This window comes from Papilio polytes, unplaced genomic scaffold, assembly GCF_000836215.1.
Source record: "Papilio polytes unplaced genomic scaffold, Ppol_1.0 DF824292.1, whole genome shotgun sequence".
Lineage (NCBI taxonomy): Eukaryota > Metazoa > Arthropoda > Insecta > Lepidoptera > Papilionidae > Papilio > Papilio polytes.
In genome coordinates this window covers 589404-614771 of record NW_013524912.1, presented here as the reverse complement: position 1 = coordinate 614771, position 25368 = coordinate 589404, and the positions used below count along the sequence as shown (strand labels likewise).

At 33.0% G+C, this 25368-nt stretch overlaps 3 protein-coding genes across 6 annotated transcripts; 1 reads left to right on the top strand and 2 right to left on the bottom strand.

The window, feature by feature from the left end:
• Window positions 1-859: 859 nt before the first annotated feature.
• On the bottom strand, window positions 860-11138 carry LOC106102826 (ankyrin repeat domain-containing protein 11). Of its 3 annotated transcripts, none has more exons than XM_013282424.1 (13): window positions 10522-11138; window positions 10133-10303; window positions 6830-7007; window positions 6573-6711; window positions 6258-6456; window positions 5937-6073; window positions 5581-5709; window positions 5300-5357; window positions 4772-4914; window positions 3908-4089; window positions 3085-3193; window positions 2417-2578; window positions 860-1480 (listed from the first exon to the last, which is right to left on the bottom strand). In XM_013282424.1, the coding sequence occupies exons 2-13, from the start codon at window positions 10203-10205 to the stop codon at window positions 1307-1309; spliced, it is 1683 nt and encodes a 560-aa protein (XP_013137878.1). In that variant the 5' UTR covers window positions 10206-10303; window positions 10522-11138; the 3' UTR covers window positions 860-1306. The 3 variants fall into 3 exon arrangements, with proteins under 3 accessions (XP_013137878.1, XP_013137886.1, XP_013137869.1); XM_013282432.1 differs by having other exon boundaries at window positions 5937-6082; window positions 6594-6711; XM_013282415.1 differs by having other exon boundaries at window positions 5937-6082; window positions 10522-11137.
• On the top strand, window positions 8469-20306 carry LOC106102846 (prostaglandin E synthase 2). Of its 2 annotated transcripts, XM_013282451.1 has the most exons (7): window positions 8469-8681; window positions 13016-13221; window positions 16284-16592; window positions 16927-17136; window positions 17869-18071; window positions 18415-18627; window positions 18980-20306. In XM_013282451.1, exons 3-7 carry the CDS (start codon window positions 16317-16319, stop codon window positions 19248-19250), a joined length of 1173 nt encoding a protein of 390 aa, XP_013137905.1. In that variant the 5' UTR covers window positions 8469-8681; window positions 13016-13221; window positions 16284-16316; the 3' UTR covers window positions 19251-20306. The 2 variants fall into 2 exon arrangements, with proteins under 2 accessions (XP_013137905.1, XP_013137897.1); XM_013282443.1 differs by lacking the exons at window positions 8469-8681; window positions 13016-13221 and having other exon boundaries at window positions 15871-16592.
• A 145-nt stretch (window positions 20307-20451) lies between these two features.
• Window positions 20452-24623, bottom strand: LOC106102620. The gene is made up of 7 exons (XM_013282160.1): window positions 23793-24623; window positions 23258-23410; window positions 22842-22972; window positions 22042-22297; window positions 21575-21759; window positions 21159-21360; window positions 20452-20739 (listed from the first exon to the last, which is right to left on the bottom strand). The coding sequence occupies exons 1-7, from the start codon at window positions 23914-23916 to the stop codon at window positions 20618-20620; spliced, it is 1173 nt and encodes a 390-aa protein (XP_013137614.1). The 5' UTR covers window positions 23917-24623; the 3' UTR covers window positions 20452-20617.
• Between the last annotated feature and the right edge of the window lie 745 nt (window positions 24624-25368).

Here is a 25368-nt window from a genome sequence, read left to right as displayed (position 1 = left end):
GGCGTCCCGGTGGCAAGCGAAAGCGATCCCATGGCGCCCCACATAATGGCCAGGAGGGAACGGAGGGATTTAGTAAGGTATGCCCCCCACTATGGTGGGAGAGTCCCACATAACTCACGTGTCTGCCCTGAGGCATGGAGTATGCGTAACGCATTCCCCTTCGGTAAAAAAAAGGAAGGCCGACCTCTAATAATTGGTAAAAGGCGAAGATAGAAGAAGAAGAAGATATTCGTCTCTTTTAAACTCATTAAAATGTAGAGATTACATGAAACAACATCGCTGCATAATTTTCTGGACCTAAATTCCATACAAAAAAATGATCTCCTTTACTCCTACCTAAACTAACTAAAAACATATCAAGTTAACAGGCAATCTATATTTATAAAACGATAGATCGCCGATTCCCTTAATATGAAAGAACTTATCTAATATTCAGAGAACTGACAATCTATTTTAAATTAATATTTAAACGATTTGAAATATAGATCATCAGGTACCAGAATATGTGATAGATTTCAGAGGTTTCGAATTTTAACTTTGCACCCCCTTGAGCCGTCTTGCCAATACAAAAGGGATGTAACTAAACTATAACAATTTTGATGTTTGTCTTGTTATTGTAATTGTTATGTTATTTTGACTAACTATAATTCGTAGCTTGATATTTAGGTAGAGCAACGTCAAAAGTGCCTGTTCCCAGTAAAGCCAAAGCCACCGAAGGACTTCCACAAGTACCTGATGAACCGCTGCACCTACACTCTGCAAGCAAATGTCAACCCTCCAGCTATAGAAATACCGCCCAATCTATCGCAGCAGATGGTAGAGGAATTCAAACGACAGGAACAAGAACGGTAAACAGACAGCTAGTGTACAATATTGATCATATTTGAATTCTGAATAACGTAGTGGCAATGCAAATAAAAAAAATAAAGTATACTGGGGCGTAAAAAAAATAATTGTGCCGATAACCCTATATTAAGACATTTGATAACACACATATAAAAAAAAACATACAGACGAATTGAGTACCCCCTTCTTTTGGGAAGTCGGTCAAAAATACTAATACTTTTAAAGCAATATGTTTTTTTTTAATTGTAATATTTTAATAAACAGAATTGTGTCATGATAGTATATTCCAATCAATTCGAAGTGTTAGTTTTGATTAGTAAAGAGTATGTTTAGGAAAATTTGTTAATGTAAAGTGTAATTGAATATGTGTAATATGTTGATATTGGTCACACCCCTTTTATGGTTAAACCACCTTATTGGTGAGACGGACACAAGTATAAATTAATTCTGAAATAGCTACTTAAGCGCGCAAATCAAAATTCGATACGTGAATCTGAGGGACGTGGACGTTTTCTATCTTGGGGTTCGTGTTGAACTCGCAGAGGCCGGAATCTTTTAATTTCCACTCCCATTCCATTATTTGAGAGGCGTGTAGAGTTTCTGCCTCCATATTCTGACGGCGAAGCATTACCTCCTGTTAACAAACACAAATTAATTGTTTTATTAACAAGCTTCCGACAGCGGATTTGTCCGCCTGGTATTAAAAAAAGTAGCCTATATGTTCTTCTGAACTATCCTCTATATCTAAGACAATTTTCATCAAGATCCGTTTAGCAATTTAGGCTACAAACTTTTGCATTTATATTAGTAAGATTATGAGCCAAGGATCCCATAAAATGTATATTTTTTAATTAGTGACATAGTAAAGCATTACTTAATTAATAATTACTAGCCAATGATTTTTTTTACACTTTCAGACAAACATTTGCATATATGTAGGGTTGTGCCTCGTTCAAATAAAAAAAATAAACTCGTTGTTTACTGTTTTTTTTTTTAAATTACACACTTTTTCCTAAACACATCGTCATCCTCTTCGTTCCTCTTTTTTCTCTCTCAACTTAAAACTAATTTTAAACCAACGTCAAAATATAAAATTCGAAATCAATTAAAAAGAAACATATTTAACCTCCTTATCCTACATATATAATACGAGCTGTTGCCCGCGACTTCGTCCGCGTGGTATTAGAAAACATACGAGCTATATAAATAACAAAAAGCTACGTATCCCACGGGAACCGGACACCTCGGGGATGAAGCTTATCCCATATGTACTCCAGACTCTGTTTTATATCTGTGCCAAATTTCAATAAGACATGTTGAACCGTTGCAGAATGATCGAGTAAATATTAAAAAAATAAATTAATAAATCCCACAGGAACCGTAACTATTCCCGGAATAAAAAGTAGCCTATGTGTTCTTCCAGACTATGCTCTAAAACTGTGCCAAATTAAATGGAGATCCGTACAGCCGTTTGGGCTACAAACTCTAACAAACATCCATCTATCCATCCATCTAAACTTTCGCATTTATAATATTTGTAAGATGGTAAGAAGTAAGATTAGTAACTTACTTTGATTTTTTCCCATTTATCATCGACTTCTTGCAGCCAGGAGTTAATCTGTCGTCCGTTGCATCTGGAACGTTGTGCATTACGCTTCTCCTCTTGTTCTGGTGCAAGCAGATTGCATACTTCCTTATCACGAAGAACTGTACATACTGAATATGGCAAAGCCTGTGAATAACACAAAATAATTATTAACCCCTAATTTGATTGGAGATTTTTGTAGCAAAATATATTGTTACTAATACACTGAATTTTAAATTTTACGTATTTTTGTATGAGTCTAGGGTTTAAAAATCGTAAACAGAATTCTCTGTTATTTATCAGCCATCACTATATTTTTAATCATGTTTTTTAATAAAAAGCTTTACATTTACGACACATATAGGCTACGTTTTCACGTTATTTAATTCAGGAGTGAATTAATTGGAGAAAAAATTGTCATGCGAGAAAGAGACAAAAAATACAAATTTTGAGTTAAATATAGTATTGAATTTGATATATTGGAATAACTCAAAAACTACTAGGCTAATTTCAATTCACCATTGCTATGTTAACAAGTAACATAGGCTACCTTTTTTAATTTTGTTTTAATTACACGCGGGCGTAGTCGCGAGCAACAGCTAGTAAAGTAAATTATTATATAAATAAATAGGTTGATTATATCTGTATATTACCTGGTTGGCGACAGCGCGTTCCGCTCGTCCGTGGACTCTCAATATCTCTTGTTCAACAGACAATACTAACTTCTCTTTTTCAACAAGATGCTGCATACGTAAATGTGCCCTGTTTAAAAAACATACCTTTAGTTTCATTTTTACATAAAACCAGTTTAATTACATACTTTAATCAAATAGATTATTATCATCACCAGCTCATTATATGTCCCCACCGGCTCGGAGCCTACCCTAAGTTAGGGTGACTAGGACATAGTCAACAACGCTGGCTGCGGGTTTACTTTACACATATCTTTGAATTTCTTCACCGATATGTGCAGTATCACGATGTTTTCCTTCACCGTAATAACGTCGGGTAAATTATGTACATATGAAAATTCGAAAAATCGAAAATCACATTGATACAGCGGGATTCGAAACCAAGACCTATAGATTACAAGTTAAGTGCTCAAACCACTGAGCAACCGAAGCTCATTTTTAGATTAATAACATGTATAGAAAATAAAATTTAAAATAAAGACACCTATAATACAACGATTTAATATATTTGTTTTTTTTTTTTTAACGTAATTGACATTTATTCACATTGTGATTTTTGTAATTATTCTTTTCTTAAGATTTTTAGTATTCAGTCTGCTTGGTTACCCCAACCTTATTATGTTTAAAAATTTGTACTATTATATCTACAGAATAAGTCCATATATTACATGTATTTTGTTTTATTATATGGCAATAATTGTATTCTTTATTGTTAGCGGAGTTTATTGTTATTTTTGTATCGGGTAAAAGAATTTAGTAATTCTGTATATCTGATTTTGTTTACCTTTCTTGTTCCTGTCGTTTGAATTCCTCTACCATCTGCTGCGATAGATTGGGCGGTATTTCTATAGCTGGAGGGTTGACATTTGCTTGCAGAGTGTAGGTGCAGCGGTTCATCAGGTACTTGTGGAAGTCCTTCGGTGGCTTTGGCTTTACTGGGAACAGGCACTTTTGACGTTGCTCTACCTAAATATCAAGCTAAGAATTATATTTGCACTTATTTTAGAGATTGGTTAGTCAAATTAACAAAATTATTATACCCCGTCCAATCGTTAAATTAATTGTTATTGTAATTTCATTGTATTTATTAATTATTTATTTTTAAATACTACAATGGACTTTGTTATTACTATCAAATATAAAACATATTAAATTTATATTAAATTCTTTGTCTTTGTTATAGTATTTAGTAGTTTAAAAAGTTTAAATCATTGACTTTATATATGATTATTAAAAATAAAAATCTTTGGACAGAGTACAATAATCAGCTACACAAATGCAAAAAAAAAAAACTAAAACAGCCAGCAGTAAAATAATAGATTCATTAAAACATAAATAAGACAAGGAACAAGTATTTGACAAGCATTAAGAATAATCGAAGACATTGCCCTGATAGAAAATATGCATAAATTCCATAAATGTTAAGAAAATAAAAAAGAAATTAAATCATCTTAATATTTGAAATTAAAATAAGTTTTTTTAAATGTAAAAAAGCCAGGCCTTATCAAATGCTTTGATAAATAATTCGCTGCTCTGCTTTAAATATATAAAAAAATCACATCTAACACAACAATCATGCGACATTTTTAAATATATGAATTCCATACCAAAACCTCGCTCCTTTCGGTTAGACTTGTCTCTATTATACCTGTTTACGGATCTGTAAATGCATCTGGTAAGGGTTGGAGTTTATGATCGCCAATATGACGCTGGTATCCTGGATTGTTTCGTGTCTCGATTCACGATGGCTGTCCTTCGATGTCTTGATTTTACGCTTCCTCGGATGCAACTCTACAACCACCAGAATTTTTAACAATGGCCTAGTCGTTTGAGAGTTAAATAGAAAATAAACTTTGAGTTCTTCCGGGGAGAAAGTAACAATCGTCTATACTTTTACATTTATAATAATTAACTAGCTTTCACTAGTTAATAAAAAAAACATAAATGACCCTTTGTGTTCTTCCACACTATTCTCTATGTCATGATAAATTTCATCGAGATCCGTTAAGCAGTTTAGGCTACAAAGTCTAACAAACTTCCATCCATCTAAACTTTCGCTTTTTATATATTAATCAGAAGTATGATTACTAACATTGAATACAATAAAACATTTATTTAATTGAATATAAAAGTTCTCAAGGTTTTACATAAGCGATTGAATTATAGTTAATAATACCTGAAGTCTCTCGGCTGGAGTGGTGGTCGTGATGGTGATCCTGAAAATTTTTTTTGCCCTACTCGAGTTAGAGGTTCTTTTCAAAGCGGCTAGGCCAGATTTATAAAGTTCAGACCAGACAAAGAAAATTATATAAGAATTCTAATTATATCTAGTTAGTTTAATTGTGGGTTTTCACTGCTTAAACTGTTTAATACATTGCTTTCTGTCAAATAACAAAGGGGGAATATATAATTTTATAATGGTAATCCTGTGACTTTTGTGTTGTGTTATATACTTACAGATCCCTGAGGTGGGCTCTTGTTTAGACTGAGAGCTTGTCCCCTAGTTTCAGCGCCAGTATGCGGAGATGTTCTACCTTTATCCTTGTCGTCGTTGGTCCTGTGAGAGCGCAGCACCCGTTGGCCAGTCTTTGCAATAAAAATATATTCATACAATTGGATCCAAGTCCGATTTCATACATGATAGCTATTTCTTTGAGTTATTTTTTCGAAATTTGGATTATAAGCTAAAGCGATTTAACTGGGGTAATTTAAAAAATGTGAAAATAAGACAAAACACCTTAGAATTAGTTCTGAATTTAGAGCAACTTTGTATTAATATTCGTTTAATATTGCCTACCGAAAGATATTATTACCTTTCCACATTCACTGAGACGTTTATCATCGCTGTTACCGTCTGAGCTGTCAGATGTTTGCCCCGCGTCGTTAGTGGTGCAGGGGATGACGTACGGCAACGTCCCTCCCCCGCGCCCCTTGCCGCTACCCCTTTGACCTGTACCGCCTTACACAATAACGACTATTACATTTTACATACACTTATAATATAGTACAAGTATCACCTTCAAAATTTAATATAAAAAAGATCTACTTTATTCGCTATAAATGATGGTCAAAGATATGTTATGACTAAGATGAATAATGTTGACGATGATAGTTTATAGTAGTGACATGTTTACCTTCTTCCTGTTCACTCCTGCCACCGGAGCCGCCAGCGCCACCTGGGATGACGATCTTCAGTGGCGGCACCTTAGGCCCTGACTCCGACCTCACTTCCTCGGACTCTCCATCACCAATCTCTTTAGCTTGACCCGATTTCTGATTTTGCACGGGACTCTTCCTATCTTGCTTGTTCGTAGATTGCGATTTCCCGCCTTTCTGTTACAAACATTATCAAAATACAATCAACAGTTTACAATATAGACAGTTTTGAAAAATAAAAATAAAAATCCTCGTGCGTGAAAACAAAATAAAACGTTTTGTTTGTATTTTACTTGATGCAGTTGATTGTTTACTTTTCCTCCTGCGCCCTTTCCGGACTGTGTCTTAGAGGAGCCCTTGCCACCGCTCTTGCCCAGCGGAGCCACGCCCGTCTTGCTTGCCGGCCCGGGCGGCTTGGTGCCACTCGGAGCCCTACAATAAGAGTATTTCTTATAATTTAAAACTTAACAATCGAATCTCATCCACTATTTATCACTAGCACTACCACTAATTGTGAATTTTAAATTCTGTAAACACTGTATTTATTTACCGTCCGGGTCCACCGCGTGCTGCAGCTGCGGGCTTCGACATTGGCTCCTTATCTTCTTCCTTTCTCTTCTTTTTCTTGGTGACATCATCATCGTTGTTCTCGGCGTTCAACTGCCCGTCAGCGTAGTTCCGTTTAGAGCCAGATGTAGGCTCATTATCATTTGTCACCTGGGCCTTTTCTGAAATTATTTATTCATACATTAAAATCGATTCTATAATATAATGGGTATCGATTTTTTTTCGATTATCATTGAAAGTAATTCGCAATTGAATTGCATATTACCAAACTGGCCATTAATAATTGGTTATAAAGTAAAAAGCTCAGCATTACCAAAGATAATTTTTAGCTCGAATTTAATATTTACTAGTTTTTATTGTGAATAAATGTATATGTAAGAAAAACTAGTAATGAGATACGGAAAAAGGGAACCATACAAATAAAATTAATAAATCTCACAGCCGGCGTTGTTGTTCTTGGTATTTCCACAGCCGAAACACATGTACATAAACATAAAGGTATTTGAAAATGAAAACATGTTTATGTGCGTATGTTTCCGTAGTGGTAACCCATCGTCAGATGCTGATGCAGATGGTATGAAGCTGTCTACATAAACAATCTTAATGCAAACAATGAAATGATCCTTGGTTACCTGATGAATACGTTAATAAATACATTAAAAAATGACCATGAACACAATCATAAAAATAAAATAAAATCTTGGAAAGATTTCTGCTTAATGTTGGTAACACTATTTAGGTTTCTATACATTTTAATAATTTTTGGCTTTAATCATTACTAATTTTTTTGCGTAAAAAGGCACATTGGGCATAAGTTAAGAAAGAGTATTGCGCGACAGTAATACATTAAGAGATGAAATAAATAAAATATGAAGAAGATAAAACAGAATAACACAATAATGTGAATATTTTGCTAGGCGTACCATATTATAAATATTAGGAGAATCATTTAAAACTTACCTTTTCCCTTAACGTTATCACAGTGAAACAATTATTACAACAAACATTAACTATTATTTTATAATGGTAAATATTACCTCTCTTTCGTGACCGCATTTTGTTTTTACGCATGTTAACCAAGTTTAACGTTTTACAATAACGAATTAGTTGAAATCGTGATTTGGGCACATAGTTTTGCTATCTTATAAACAAACCACTAAGCCTCAGAGGCAAACAAACACGAAAAAAATAACTTCCGACCATCGAATATATAAAACACAATTTCAGAACACGTTAAATAAATATAAATTGGTTTATATTAATATAATAGTACATATTGAGCAATGTTTAAATAAAACGGTCATTGTATTGACGTCGGGAACATAAATAAAATGAGTGGTGGCTCCGTGCAGCGCACCGTATTGATTTTCTTCCCGGCGCAACTCCCCGTGAACCTACGTACATCTAGTACCTGAATCCATTTATATCTACCTCTCTTTCCTTCCTAACAGTACCGTGCCATAATATTATAGGAATAATATTTCACAATTAAGTCATTTATTGAACCATAACGTGATGCTAAATTTAACATACTTTGTTATTATTACAACTATTTGTAATAATAACAAAGTATGTTATAAGAAATTAACTCTACTAATTATGTTTACGTATTAAGTCGTTACTATTTTAATCTGTATATTTGATTAATATAGTTCATTAATTTGATTGTAAAAAATATTTCAATTAGACTGCGCCATTTCTATAACCTCTAGGAAGAAGGTTCGCGCGGTAACTGTCACAAAAAAAGATTTTTTCTTTGTTTAAATTTATAAATCAATAGACCGAATGAATGACGTATAAACTCAATCCAGCTCTACTTGACAAATTAGCCGTAGGTATGTTATTTCTTTTTAATAATTTTACGTAAAATTAATAGGATTTTCATTTAATACAGACTTTTACAACATTGTTATAATCTTTTAAGGAATTTTGTAGTTCATATTTAATTTTTAACAAGTAATTCCCATGGGAACTGTCATAAGAAGGAGACAACATTTTTGTAAATTGAAAATTCCATTTTGATTTGTTAAAGTCTAAATTAAAATATAATAACACGTATTTTGAGCATTAAAATGTTGACGGGGTAAGAGATCGTTAGACGTGATATATAAAATTTATACTAAAAACATTAACTAATGTCGGCAAATACATAAGAAAAAAACATCGACAAAAAAAAATATTTATTTCAATGTTAAGGATGAAGTTACACATATTTTTAAATCTGAGTATATAAAGCAGAAATTACCCACCTGGACACTATTCAATAAAAATAAATCAAAAAATGTTGCAAAAATAGTTAATAGTTCTTATCATAGGTAGTTTGCTGACTTTGTATCAATAATAAAATCTGACACTTTGGATTATTTCTAGACTAGGTTTCGATGGGACGTCTGCTTGTTATTAATAAAAAAGAAAGTAGCCTATGTGTTCTTCCAGACTATCCTCTACATCTATTTCAAGTTTCATCAAGATCCATTCAGCCTTTTAAGCTACACACTCTAACATCCATCTATCCAGATTTTCACATTTATAGTAAGATTACCGTTTCCAATTTTTTACTCTATCCGAGCAGAGTAATAGTATATAATTACAATATTTACATATCTTATAATAGAAATTAGTCAATTCTATTTCATGGCATACTTTTATGTATATCATCTCCCCTGTCTTATCCTACTCCCGTATGGTTAGCGTACTTTTATCTATACTTGATCTAAATTTCCTAACTTTTTAATGATTCTTTTCTATCCTACTTTAAAATTACAAACTCTTTATAATTATTCTTGCAACTTTTTTAAATTTAGACAAATAATAATAATAATATGGTATTTGTTGGTATGGTTTTTTTTTGTACATTTAATATTGATGTTAAAATAATTACATTGTCTAAATAAATGTATACTTATACTCTTTATTTAATGGCAACTAGTTTTTAAAAAGTATAATGTAAATTACTTTGAATACATTAATTATTTACACTAATTAGGTGATCATATAAGAATTCTAAGATTCTTTAAAGAATGTAGAGATTTCTATATTCTTTAATTTTGCTATATTAAATTAGTTTTTATATGTAACAAGCCTATAATTTCAAATAATTGATAGGTATTATCAGTTAATTAAATAATGTAATGGTAGTAAAATATATTTGGAGTTAACATACAAGATGCATTGCTACATTGTAATTACTTCAGACAAAACTAGTAATATTAGCACAAATTCTAGTGATTTTTAAATTCAAGTTATACATTGTTAAAAAAACTTTGACGACAACAATGCAACATACCTTCAACATTGTTGATTTTTTCTTGACAAACTTCCTTGTTATCAAAATGATCAGCCGATGCTAGCCCTTCCATAGTGCCTTTTTATCGCTGAAGTTGTTCTTAATGTCACTTTCAATCTTCCTGATGTAGTTCATCCCTTGTTCATCCAATGTGGAAAGTGTTTGGGTGATCTGTAAATAATGTTTGCTCTTGTTCATTCGGTTTTTTTTAAATCAAATAACTTTTTAACTTAACAAAACTATTTTCACTACTACAATACTAATTTTAATAAATTAATGTTATAAATTTATTTAAATAGATTAAAATAATTAAACATTTTGTATTCAATAAAAAAAAAAAACACCACGCGTTAAATATTATTCTACCACTACACCAAAACTTTACTTACCTTTTTAAACTTTACAGAAAACACTTTGAACTTTTGTTTTCCGAACAGGATTATGTCACACAATATCTTGAACGAGTGCCCAGAACAGAACAGCTTGATTAAATATTCAAGCTTTATTAATTTAGGTTTATCCAAATCCAAAACAGACAGCAGAAAATAACTACGCCGACTAAAACTATGCGCGAAAATTGCACCGGATTACAATAACTACTGCCAAACACCGTATTATTGAAAAGTAATTAATTATCCCAAATTCGTATCCATGTCATTAACTACAAGTCAGTAATCTAGAAAATTACTAACGTAACTAGCTCTGCACTTAACTTTACAACTCAACACAACTATAAACACAGCAACCAACGCTATTGGTAGAGTTCAGAGATGCGCGTTAGAAAGCATGTGGTGTTATTTGGCTTCTGTTTGCTCTGGGACAAATCCTACTTTACATTTCACTTTAGACAAAAATGTAACTTCAACTTTCCTACTGAAAAATCGAACAAGAACTAACTACTACATAACCCAACCACTACGCCACTAAGGTTCGGTACCGTTATACCGCTAAGTGAAGTACCGGAGAACAATGAAATACCCAAAACTGGTTTCAGCATTGCCCCTAACGTTCACAACTCTAAATTATTTACGAGCCCCAAAATTAGGTTACTTGTTTTGCTGATAAATATTTTATACTTTATATATTTTATATATTATCATATTTATTATATTTTAAATACTATTTTAAAAGAAAATAATAATTTTTCTTATTAACTAATTTAGAGGACAATTCTAGTATTGATTACAATGTAGAGAATTTAGCAATGACAGAAATAATAGCGAAATCCAATTCGATTACGAACGGCTGTAGTAGTAATACACATTTATTTACTCTCATTATTTGTTATGGTCATTATTAATTTGAGAAAACAGTGTTTTTTTTTATTTCATAATTTGTAACTATAAATCTATCGATTCCAACTTCTACTGGAATAAAAATCGAAAATCGATAAGATTCATAACTGATTTTACCCAACCATCCCTACTAAAGTTGAAGTGAATTGTCAAACTAATCTAACTTATTTAGACACACTATAGACAAACTATAACCAACTCTACTAAATTGTCAAATTAATCAGCTTTATTTAGACACGCGTATTTTCTCTAGCAACACCATTTGGTATTACTAGAGATCCTAGAAAATAGAAAGATATCGTAAAAATGACATACTAGTGCAGCGTTTACATATAAATAAATATGATATGCTTACGTAAAATGATAAATTAGGGTTTAGACGCTTTGTCGAAGCACAAAATGGCGTACACTTTGGCCTTGAATATGAAATGGTAAAACGTTAATGTTATTTTTATGAAAATAATTTTAGTAGTAACATTATGGGCATTGTTTTGAATGTATTATCTATACATTACTAATTATTTTATATAGCTTTTGCTATTATCTGTTTTCTAAGTAGATACAGTATATTAATTAATAAGTGTAAATAATAATGTTAACAAATTTATAGTGGGAAATTGTAGCTTTGTAAAATAAAAAACGAGTTTTTAATAATAATGGAAAAAACAATTTAAATTAAAAAAAGAAGTATAAGGTGCTGGCTTACATCAACAGATGGCACTAAAATGAATTGAAAGATCTGAAGGAAAGATCTGACTCAAAGAGATGCGCCGATATCTCAGTTGGTTCTATCAGAAAATATGTCAACCCTGCTTTAGCTAGTAACTTAGCTCTGTATGTTCAGTTTCATCTGACAGAATTATCCGAAAAATCGATCTGTTCAGTCAAAACTGAAGTCCCTTGTTCCTAAGTAAGACGTGCACATTGTTTTTATGTTCAATTTAAACGAGTTTATGAATAAAATACATCATATAAATACTTGTTTAACAAAATAATGTCTGTATTTATTTGTTTTAAGATTGTTTTACCCGACTTACAAAAACGATAATGTCTCGCGCGAATAAAATTGTTTTATGTATGTGCGTCTGTAGCTATGTAAATTAATTGTGACTAAACGACTGAATCGATTTTGTCGACTTAGGTTTTATTTGATACTGCTTTTATCCGGAGTGTCACAAATAATCACGTTGGCAAAACACATATTTGAATGCAAATTTTATTCGCCAAAACTTTCTTGTCATTTCTAAATATTTTCGAGGAGTTTATCAAATCAGAAAGTGGTACATACAAATATAACAGTTTATTTAAATTAAAAATTATACAATATTTGCTTGAAATGCAGTCACTAGATGGCGCTATTTCATCTGTTAGTGCCTAACTTAAGACGTGATTTTTTAAAATTAAAATAAGGTTATATTATAAGCTAATTTTTTGTCCGCCATTTTGTAATGGCAGCCTAACCATAAGATCTGTTTTGGCTTGGATTAAAATAAACAATTGTAATGTCCTCAAATTGTCGACCGAATTTAATAAAAATCATTCAACGGCAAGTGTATCAAATTTCAGTTAAAACATTGTTGTTCAACAGGTTTTGCGGCATTGAAAACTCGTCGTAGCAACGAAAAAAATGATAACTGGGGAACGTTCTCTACACATGCTCAGTTTTATCTGAACAGTTTTATCTAATGGTGTTTTTAATGTCTGTTTTACGGTCTATACCAATAGTCGGCAAACTTAACCAGAGTCAAATATGAACTATACAATTACGAAAAATTGAAAACCAAATTTCAACAGGTAGGTATCTTGTACTTAATTTTACGTTTACGAAAAAAAAAATCAAGCTCGATGTTCGCTACGTATTTATACAATTTAAATACCTTAACGATGTTTTAGATTAAGTAAAAAAAATTGATACAGTAATTTTAATTTATCAAAATAAGATGTAATTTTTTCTTACCATGTTTCTTTCTAAATGAATGTTTTTTGGCTCTCTCCGTGGAAATTTGTGCTAGAGCGGCACTTAAGGAGCCAAAGAGCCATATGCGGCTTTGAAGCATAGCTTTGGTGTCCTCTGGTGACGACATATGATAACCGTTGTCTGTGATCAGTTACAACAACAAAATATAATAAAAAAAGTGACTCAGTGGACGTAGAAAAACAACTTGTTATTCCCTCACATCGGATATGCGCGTCAGATTGACGTGAATTAGGGATGCACGATCAGATTCGATATTATCGTGGATCGATAGCATACGATCCATTCGATTTTTGTATCATACAAAAACAAAAAAGATGGAAACACGACCACTGTAGATGAGATCGAAAAGTATCGGTACTCAATTTTTTTAAAACGTAGAAGTAAACAAGTAAAAAAAAATATTTTGTATACCGCGTTTTTTTACTTCAAAGAATATCACTAAATGAGTAGATTAATTTCTCACTTCTAGATACAACATTAGTAACAATACTATAGAAGCCTAAACTCTAGAAAATCCTAAGATTGAGTAAGTACAGTAAAGGTTTTATGTGCTCTTGTTTTATTTCGAGCATTTGCCATCAATAACTTGACATTAAAAATAATCACTCAAACCTAGTTCCGGCTCTACTTGTATAGATAATATCCATAAAAACTTAAATTAGACTATAACTTTGTAGTTGTTTTGTTAAAGAAAATGTTATGAAAACAAACAATTAGTAATAAGACATTTACACTTTTGATGTTTTAAAAGAAATAAATAAAAACCGACAGCGATAATCGAATGATACATTGTCGATTGGATCGATACAATAACGATCAGAAATGTCGATTGGATCGATACAATAACGATCAGAAATGTCGACAGCACCTGGATTAAGCATCCCTAAGGCGAATGGTAATGTCCTTCTCTCTGTATAATTTTTTTAAATATTCAACACCATTGTCTGGCTTTTAAATAACCACTTCAACCAACAGATGGCACTTATAAAAACTTTCTTGAGTTCTTACAAACAGGACTTTGCTTTTATTGTGATTGCTTAAGAAATTTAGGGACAATTTAGAAACATACCTCGTGGGTTTCGACTGCAGCGGAACATGTATTGAACATTACATAGTTTTATTTTTTAGTTCATTCAAACGAAGTTTCCTAAGGAGTAAGGACAGAGCGATAGATTCTAGGCGTTACGACAGAAGCAAAAAGGCAAGAGACAAAGCGTTAAATGCCTATATCATATTAATTTATTTTTTATTTACTGATCCTAATTATTTAAGAGTCTAATTTTTATGATACTAACAAAAGGCATTTTCTTTTGTTATCCTCATATAAAGAATTTTGGATTTAAAAAGTTAGGTGCACGAATGCATAAGAGGGGGAGATGAGAGATGATTGTGAAAGGAGATCTATTTTACGTAAAGAGCGTAAGATACTTATTACATTTCATATGTAGACTAGTTTATAAATTACATAAAAGACATATTAATGAACATTTGATTGATCATGACATCATCATGACACGTAGGTTGTTGACAGGTAGATTGTTCTTGTATCAATTTAGGCCTCTGGGAATGAACGCTATTTGGATTTCAATGGCTGGTTTTGGTTTTACAACCAAAGGTTTACCATGCCTGGATTGTGCGAGCTTCTCTCTTTGAGCTTGTCGTGTACAAGTGAGTGTGAGCATCCTTCATTTAGGTTGTATGACTTTCCCTCTTTTAGCTTGTACAAATGTGGGCATCCTACTTTTAGGTTGTATGAACTTCCCGCTTTTAGCTTGTACACGTGTGGGCACCCTACCTTTAGGTTGTATGAGCCTGAATCCACCAAAACGGAAAGCGACCGCTGCCCATAAACATCCGCATTTGCAGATGCTTTGCCTACCCTTATCGACGGAGGAGAAGACGCACATAAAGATGACATTTCCCGTTCCTATGCATCTCCTTCACCGTCAAATCCACTTTACCTTCCCATCCTTTCCTCATAAGAAAAGGATGGAAAGGGAAAGGAACTAAAATTAGGCAACATTAAACACAATTAACATTAAACATAACAAAAAAGCGGTTAAGATAAACCAAATGACAATTGACTGTTCTGAATTATATAAAAAAATAGTTTAGAAATCACCTTCCTCATAATAGTTAAGCGAAAACTATTTAAATAAACTGGTTGAATATTGACAAACCGTCACAATAAAAACTTACAAAGCAAACGCCAAAATAAAATAGTAATGCGATAATGCGACTCGACTTACTTTTCACTCGAGTGACTTGAGTAATTTTTGTGTTACTCGGACTCGAGCTAAGAGTGACTCGTACTACTTGAGTGATTTATACCGAGCCAAGTAAGAAATTCTTACAGCAATTACAGTTGAATATGTTTTTTAAAAATACATTATTTCCGTTTTTTTGGTGAGTTTGTTTAACATTCATTTAACTTAGTTTAAAGCATATTCATTATTATCTAAAATGTATAAAAACATAATAAAACTGTTCGTATTTAGATCTCACGAAAATTCCGTGTTAGAATAAATTGGATTAGAACTTATTAGTAGTGCATTATAACATTTATTGTAAATTCATTTTGTTTTATTGGTTTAAAAATTTTGGTACTCGTGTTTTATATTCCGAGTGACTCGAAGTCTCATCTTCACTCGAGTGGCATTTGAGTGAGAAAGTTACCAATACCAAGAGACTCAAATGAAAAAAATCATTCGAGTTATCGAGTCCCATCAGTACATACTCTTTAAAAGTTATAATCAAAACCTGGCAACTCAAACCACAGTTGTCAAATGTCAATTGTCTTTGTTGTCATGTCAAGCAATGTCAAGTACAATCGTAATACGTTAAAAGAATTGTTCGTCTTTTATTCTTGTCCTTCCAGTGATCTTTTTTCCAATAAATTGTAAAAAGAACAATGTGGCGCCCCATATTCACGATATTTCGGAAAGTAGTTTTACCTTCTATAAAAGACAACGTTAAATTTTCTAAAACGTTCTATTCTACAAAAAATCGTTTCCCGAAATCCACTGCGAAACTAACCCTTGTAAGCGCCAGCGTTGGTGTCTTGATTGGAGCCGGTTATGGGGGCTATACGCATTATGTAGTAAATTCCAAGAAACGTCCAAAACTTACCTTGAACGAAGAATATGCTTTTTTAAACGAAGCTCCTCCTTACCGGGCACATTACAAAGTAAGTGCTTTTATCTAATTTGTAAACGTACTATGCATGTTTGTATTAATTGATTTGGGTGTTATGGTAGAAGTGGAACTTATAGCAATACCAAATTACATCAGCTGAAACAAGAGCCATGCAGAACATAATTTTAGTTATATACACCCTGTAAAGGATGGTGATGCATTGTGTATCCACATAATATAGATTAAGTCTATTAATAATACCACATTGTTATACTACTGTTACAAGTGTTGATGGCTCTGTGGTTAAAACTTGACTTTTAATTTGTGGGTCTTAGGTTTGAACATTACCATGTGTACATTTTTTTTGCATAACTCTTTATTTTCAGGTTATTAATGAATCAGATTCAAGTAATTTACAGTTAATTTTGTTCCAATACCGAACATGCCCATTTTGCTGTAAAATTAGATCATATCTTGATTCCAAAGGTATCAGTTATGAAATTGTAGAGGTGGATGCAGTTTTGCGTCAGGCTATCAAATGGTCCGCTTACAAAAAAGTTCCTATTGTATTGGCCAAAGTAGATGGTGGATATCAGGTAAATATATTAAAGAACTTGACAGTGGAATAGGTTTTTTATAATTGCAAGCTGGTTGTGTTAATAGATGTATTTAGCTGGTGTTCGCGACTCTATCTGCACAGAATTTATAAGTCTAAATTAGTAGCCTATGTGTTCTCATCAAAACTTTTTTTTTATAACAAAAGGTGGCAAACGAGCAAGCGGCCACCTAAATCCGCCAAAATGGCGAAACGACCGCTGCCCATAGACATCCGCAATTGCAGATGCGTTGCCTACCCTTATCTGACAGAGGAGGAGATGCACATAAAGAGGATATTTCCCCTTCTTATGCTTCTTATCCACCGTCAAATCCACTTCCCCTTCCCATCCTCTCCTTATAAGAAAAGGCTGGTAACGAGAAAGGGATTTAAATTAGGCCTCTGGCACCACACTCATCAGACGAAACACGGAATTGCTTCCATTTCACGCCTGTCTTCTGTGTGGTCGTGGTACTACACTGGGCGTTCCGGCCCATTCGTGCTAAGTTGTTAAAGCGGGCACTACCACTTTCCTGTTTATAATATTAGTAAATTATAATAGTAAATATAAAGTCGTAATAATCACATTAGATTTTTAACTGCTTAATTCTATATTATCCATATATTATGAGGTAAATTAGGACTATCGGACGGAAGACTTCTCTTGTTCCGAATGATTCAAATTAAATGTTTCCTTAAAGTATGATTTAATGTTATCTACATTACTTTTCAGCAATTAATGGACAGTACAGCTATAATATCTGCTTTAGAGACATACTTCCGTGATAGAACCACTCAACTTACTGAGGTTATTAAATTTTATCCCATAACCAGATATACCAATGATGATGGGAAAAGCACTACAGATATAACAAATAAATATTTTGTAATGCACAACTCTTCTGTACCTGACCAGAAAGAGAGAGTAGAAGAAAAGTAAGTTGACCAAAGTCACATTTATACCAATTTAGTTAGGTTATTTTGTTGAGGTTATGTATCTTTTCATATATATACAAGTATTATCAATATTACAATAATGTGTCTACTATAACTTTCATATTTAATATATTTAAGTTACAAGGTTATAATTAAGTTTATGTGAGGTTTAATTTCAAATGAACTTAATATTGTGAATATAGAAATGTTTTTGTACATAGTTATTACACAGTTTTTAAAAATGTCATCATTTAGTTGAAATTGTCTTGTCGAATAAACCAATTACTATAATATAGACTACAGACTAGAATTATTATAATATAGACTTTTTATTATTTAACAGAGAAGAACGGGAGTGGCGTCAATGGGCAGATAGTGTGCTGGTACATACACTTTCACCAAATGTATACCGAACCCCAGGTGAAGCTTTGGAGACCTTCAAATGGTTTGAGGAAGTAGGTGGTTGGAAGCAGTCCTTCCCCAGTTGGGAGTGTGCTTTGATGGTATATGGTGGTGCAGCAGCTATGTGGATGATTGCCAAGAGACTTAAGAAAAGGCAAGTTTTATATAGTTTTTACAAATATTCTGGAGCAATGATATGGCAAGCAGATTTTAAAGTTTACTTTGTTGTTTATTTTAAATATTTTAATGTTGAATATACTTAAAATTTTGTAAAGCACAGCGAAGACTGAATGAATCTTGTCAAAATTAGCAAAGATTTACAAGATACATAGTCTGGTAGGATAGGATACTTACTTAAGTGGCGGGAAAAACTAGTAAATATTTAAAACAATTAAGCATAATGGTTAATAATATCTGTTGTTTGCGATTAACATTTTATATTGACTGTATTGAAATGCTGCTGGGTTTTGGCTAGTCTTGTTTTTTTTACGTTTATTGTTTTTTAGGCACAATCTGGAGGGTGATGTTAGACATTCACTATATAATGCGGCTGATGCATGGACTAATGCTGTTAAGAAGAAAGGATCCAAGTTCCTCGGTGGAGATCAACCTAATTTGGCCGACGTTTCAGTATATGGTGTACTCAGCAGTATCGAAGGTTGTCAAGCTTTTCAAGATTTAAGAAATAATACTGATATCGGTAAATGGTATGATGATATGAGGGATAACATTTCTAGTAAAAAAGGCAGAGTTCTTGCACTACATACAATGAATTAAAAATATCAAGTTCGTGCCACCGACTTGTCAATGGATTCATTTTTAAGTTGAAATATTGGCATGGATTTTGTCACAGGTAGGAAACGCAATGATTTTTTTTTAATAATTCAAATATAACTTTTGTTTTTAATTAATTGTGTACTATCATTTGGTACAGATGTTAGTGCTACTAGGGCCCTTGGTGTGACGTCATTTTTTAGTACTTTTGGGGTATATACAGTTTTATATGAGGCTGTAATTCGCAAAATACGCCGATTTGTGTTAATTGCTAGGTGCTTGATAATCCGACTAACTCGGAGTCCTAGTATAGTGCATATTAGACTCTGTACTATATGTTTAGAGACACAGAGTTGCTTTTCGCTTGTATATTGAATTGATTCGATTGTGTGGATTTGTATGTAATATTTATTAATACTTAAAGCATAAATGAATTTGATTTTTACGAGTGAGTCTTAAGATTCTTATTTATCCCCTGAGAGTCTAAGGGTTACAGTTTTTTTTTACAAATGCTGTTATTAATGATCTTAACTGACTTAGTTATTTATTAATTAAAAGAAGATTTGGGTTTCCTATTGATATATGTAAAAGCAGTCAAATGATTTTTTTTTGGTTATGTTCTGTTCCTATTCGGTTTGTGAATGGTAAATAAATAAAAATAGGATTTAACAATTCTAGGATAGTGCACATATTGTAGTACAAATAATTAAATTTATACTCACATTCGAACAAAATATAACATTAAAATTAAATTAATATTTATGATTTCCACATTTTAGTGTATTTGTTACCATTAATGATATTAAAAAAAATCATGTAATAATGACATTAATTTCATGTATTGTTTATAACTTCATTTGAATCATGTTATTGGTTAATTATGTTTTTAAATAAATTTTTGCGTCCAAAAAAAGTATTGAATCCATAAAGAGCTTCGTTATTGTTTAAATATTACTAGTATGTTATTGTTATTAGTACAAAAATGTTTTGTTCGTTAAAGTTGAGGTGATATTGTTATTGTAGTGGTGTTTTGAAGAATAAAACTTGCATAACTTTTAACTTTTTTTATTTACTTCTTTAGTCAAAAAGAGAACAAAAGTATAAACTAATAAGGTTCATTTTAAGTTCTCTTTTTAAGTAACACATTGATTACAATGCATAGTATCTAAAATAATTTTTTCTATTCGCTTTTAGGCATTAGAGTTACAATTTTCATGAGAAACTATAGTAGAGTAGTGAGAATCAATAAAAAGATTTTTCCTGATTACTAACTTAAGACACTTAAATACCACTTTTTTCTAGCTATGTGATGGAAATATCGCAATAACAATTTTCTATATCTTTGCTTATATTGTAGTTCTAGAGTGATTTTAGCAGGCAACTTGTGTGTAAGCGAGAGAGAACCCTCTGTTAGAAACGTCAGGGGGCGTTGTCGCCGTCGCCCCTTCGTTTGCGTCCGTCACAACGTATAAGACAAAAGGTTTTGCTCCAGCTGAAAAAAATTAAACAATAATATAGACCCAAACTTAAATTCAGACACATTCAATAAAAACTACCAAATTTGGGAATAAAAGCAAATCGCCGTAAACCGTCCGCACTCTAGAAACTAAACTATCGAACAACTAGTCTCTCTTCAGTCTCGCTCGATTCCTACGAGTTTATATGGTGCAATTAAACAGTTGAATGGCCTGCGAAACAATCGACAATCGCACAACAGTTGTGGGATACTTAAGTCAAAGGTGTGCGCACGCTTTAAAACGCTGTCACGGTCGTTTTATGTTTTAGAGCCCATTCAAAATTGGATCCATACTTAGCGTACTCTTGATACATTGTTGAAAATCAAAAAGTGAATTTCGAAAAGCCAAAGTTGTTTTAAAGAGTATTCTTAAGTTCGTTTCAAATACAACTTACTCTGAACCGGGACAAATCCAAGGCCGCAGAATCGATCTGTACCCGCTGATACTCCGGTAGATACCACCGTTGGGTTTGCTATTACTACAAAATCCGTGGTGCAAGCGGCACCGTTGACAGCGCCTACAGTGGTACCTAGCACGGTATTGTCTGCGCCGTCTACATCCCCGGTTACCGTGAATGAATAAATGTCGTTAGCCGCCTGTAAAATATTTTATGGTCAATTTTAATTCGTAACTTAAAACTTAAGAAAGAGATGCAATCATTGAGAACGAAAGAAAAATGTTATTATTACACGAATAAATGTGTTCTGAGGTATAGTGGCGGCAGATGTAATTCATTAATTAAGCATACGTAAAGGGGCAGAAAAGAAGAAGCAGAAATAGTGAATATCAAACAGGAAGTTTTCTATTTACCTGAGAATATTGAATCGCACAATAACCAGCTTCCATACGGATACAAATGCCGTAATTCAAATTCGCGATCTGTCGGGTTCCAGTAACAAGAGATGCGCTGAGCGCTGTATTCGGTGTCGTTCCATAATTAAAACTGTTAATAGTACCCGTTAGACCTGTATAATACTGCAAACATCCGTTAGGTGCTGGAATAAAGATAGGTATTTATAAGATTTTCCTTAAATCACCTGCAGTATCTGACTTGAAGGACCAAAATATTAATGAGGTACTATAAAAATACTAGGTTCCGTCTGCAACTCCGTACTTGCGGAATTAAAAAAAAAATAAAGTAGTCTATGTGTTTTTTCAGAACATAGTCTATATGTATGCCAAATTTCATTAAATCCGCTCAGCCGTTTAAACTATAAACTCTAAAAACTTTTGCATTTATAATATTATAAAGATTGTTAATTCTCTATTAAAATTACCTATGCCCGGACAATCGCATCCAAGCTGAGTGAGTCTTATGTTCCATCTCCTTGAAAATGTTGTAGCCAATGTGGCTGTGATGGTGATAGTAATTGCAGCGTCTTGGTTGAAGTCGACGAAGATGGTTTGACCGGTGTTATCACCGCAGATGGTTGGCACTATGGTGTTACCACCGGTGATAGTCACTGAGTCAGTCACACAGACACCATCCCCACTCGGTTGTGCGAGCACCATATCTAAGAAGTCGATACGGAGCTGGAAATAAAAAGATAAGATATAGTAAAAATTAGAATGGCCGAAGCCAATAAACTTTATTGTTATACACATATGTTTCTGTTAATCCATAGCAATAGACCTGATGTATCGTTTTAAGGGCAATTATTGTATTACCTCTCATTAAAAGAAATCGTCAGATTGACACTAAGGACTGATTCTTTAGGACATTAGGTAGACCTAAAGTAAACGAGATGTTATACAATACATGCAATAAAATTGGAGGGTCTGTTTGTAAATTCAAAAGAAAAAAAAATTCGGGAAGATAATGTATTTGGATTGTTGGTAACAAAAATCGTATTTAATTTTTTTCTGTCTGTCTGTCCGCAAGCCGCATTTTTCCGGGTAATCTTCGAAACGGCTGGGCCGATTTCGACCGGACTTTCATTGAAAAGCAGCTGACATAGACGGACATGTTATAGGCTACTTTTTTATCTTAATATTGCGTGTACGAAATCGCGGGCAACAGCTAGTGTTGCAATTCGTGTCACTTCAGGTTAATATAGCATAGGAAACAAAGTATTACCTGGCAGACGTTTGAGTTGCATCGATTGACGATAAGGGTGCACGTCTGTCCGCCGGCGTAAGCACCCGGGTATCCGGGGCTCGTGAAATATGTGTTGTTCACGTTTGTCGTACTACCACAAGTCCTCGAAACTAAATAGAATACACTGTTATTTTTACTTATAATTATTGCAGGGTATAGTTACTTTAATCTGAGCATGACTGATATATGGTTAATACCACGGTCTACATACTGAAAAATGGGTAACAATATTGTTTTCTTTTTTTTTATATTTCTAAAGCCAAGTCTGTTTTGGAAACAACTAATTTAGGTTATATATTTTACTATCCATGGAGATATTCAAAATAGAACTGAAAGTGAACTTGCAAAGGGAGGTGGTGGCACAGAAGGTGTTGTAAAGAGAAAAAATCCCTTACCAATACAGCATCTTCCTCTTCTCGATGCGCAAGTCCCAGTTATAGTTCCGTTGAGGTTATTGCACTCCCTCCGCGCCAAGCAAGTGCCGTTCATTGTGTTTGTACTCGCACAGTCAGTGTTTGCGAAACGAACTATACTCACGAACGGAAACACTGAAAAGCCTTTGGAATTAGACCTGCGCCACATGACTTACAAAAAGCCGACGCTTGAGTTGGCACGTCGGCTGGTACTCTTTTCCTTGAGGTGCCAAATCAAATGCCGGGTACTATATCGGTGAAATTCTACGGTTTTGGTTAAAAGTATGTGAAATAAAGACTGAAGTAAATTCAGTTCAACAAATGGGCATTTTGAATACATTTGTGTCATGCAATTTTTTAGTTTATTTCACAATTTAATTCTTACATTATAGATTAAATAAGAACGCAAAAGCTTACTTAATATAATTTCAGCATAAAACAATCGCTAAGCAAATAAAAGTACTAATAAATGTATTTAATATTGCCAAACTTACGTATGTAATTGTCGATTACTTACAGATCTTTCCCTTTCTATCTCCCTGCACCTCAAAGTCTTCATCCAAATCTTCATCATAAATTGAATAAGCGGCAACAGCAACAAGCCACGTAGCAACAATAATCCATACAAATTTACGATCCATAACGATATTTCACTAAAATAGTAACAAAGCAAGATCGATTCTTACAAGATTTTTTATTTAAATAAATAGGTCATATTCAAATATAATTTGATTTAGAATTCCCCTATACTTTCAGTGAAGAAATGAGAGTGGACATGGCTAGCTATCTATATATAAAGTGGTTAATAACGGTTGTTTGTTTGAGCAAACCATTAGGGGTGTTACCGTTTCTCATTTAGCGAGTATCCGCTGAAGTGGGGTCTTAAATTCTAGGTGACGTTTCAACTTGACACGTGTGTTTACTTGAACGAATTTTTAAATTACTATAGATATTTGCTGAATGAATTAGGAACAGTTGGAAACGTTAAAGATCACGACGTTTTTTATTGAGGCTAACAATACACTTTTTTTAGAATGCACGTCGGGTTGGTAAAATAATGTGTTTAATAGATTAGGTGGTCAAGGACTGGTCACTATTTTAATTAAGGGATGATGAGGAGAGATATTTAGTATATGTATTGGTCGCTGTGATTTAGTTCACAATAGTGGCATTCTATAGGTGGCTACAGATAGTTACTTCATTATTTTAACGAAATCAGGTGTCGGTTTCCCCTTTTTACTATAAGAATAGCAGTCGAACCCAAGATCACAAGATTTGATCTACGATCCCTAAGCGATTAGTCTATTGCCACCAAGCAAGTCTGAACTATATTTATTTAAGAGCGGGCGCACAACTTTGACTAAACTATCGCAGTCTGTTGTGCGATTGTCGATTGTTTCGCAGCCAATTCAACTGTTTAGTTGCACAAATAAAAATCGTGGGGGCACCTCCATGTAAGCTCATAGGAAGATCACAAAGTTGTGCAATATTTTAGTTTCAGGTGTGTCCACACTTTAAATGATAACATATTTTTATTGCAATATTGCTTTCGTAATTGCAAACCAGGATTATTATAACAAAAACTACAAGTTAATAAAACTCCAATTAAATGTGACTAAATTTATTTTGTTCTGAAGTGAAAGTTGCAGCTACATATTTTACAAGACTCTTGAATCTTTTATATAAACCTCTTTTATGTTATTACAAATCGTAGGTTAAAGGCTACAATAACGTATTAGCTAGTTTTATCAGTCAAATAAGTAACGATTGCATTTGTTAGGGGTAACTAAAATTCAACGTAAGTAAGGTAAAAACCTATTCATTCATTTTGTTTATGAAATGAACATTCCGCAGAACTATTTTTAAGAATTAAAGTGAACACAATTTAATATGCAAAATCCCATTTACTAAATTTTTTCCTACGTCAATTAATAAGGATAAAGTCATTAGTATTTTAGAGTTTTGTCAGATTTGAATTAAAAATAACTTTTACAATTTATTTAGCAAAATGTTTTTATTTGACTGATTGGTATAACTACTACAAACTATTTAACAGCCTCGAGCCCTTAACGATATTGTTATGCATCAATGCT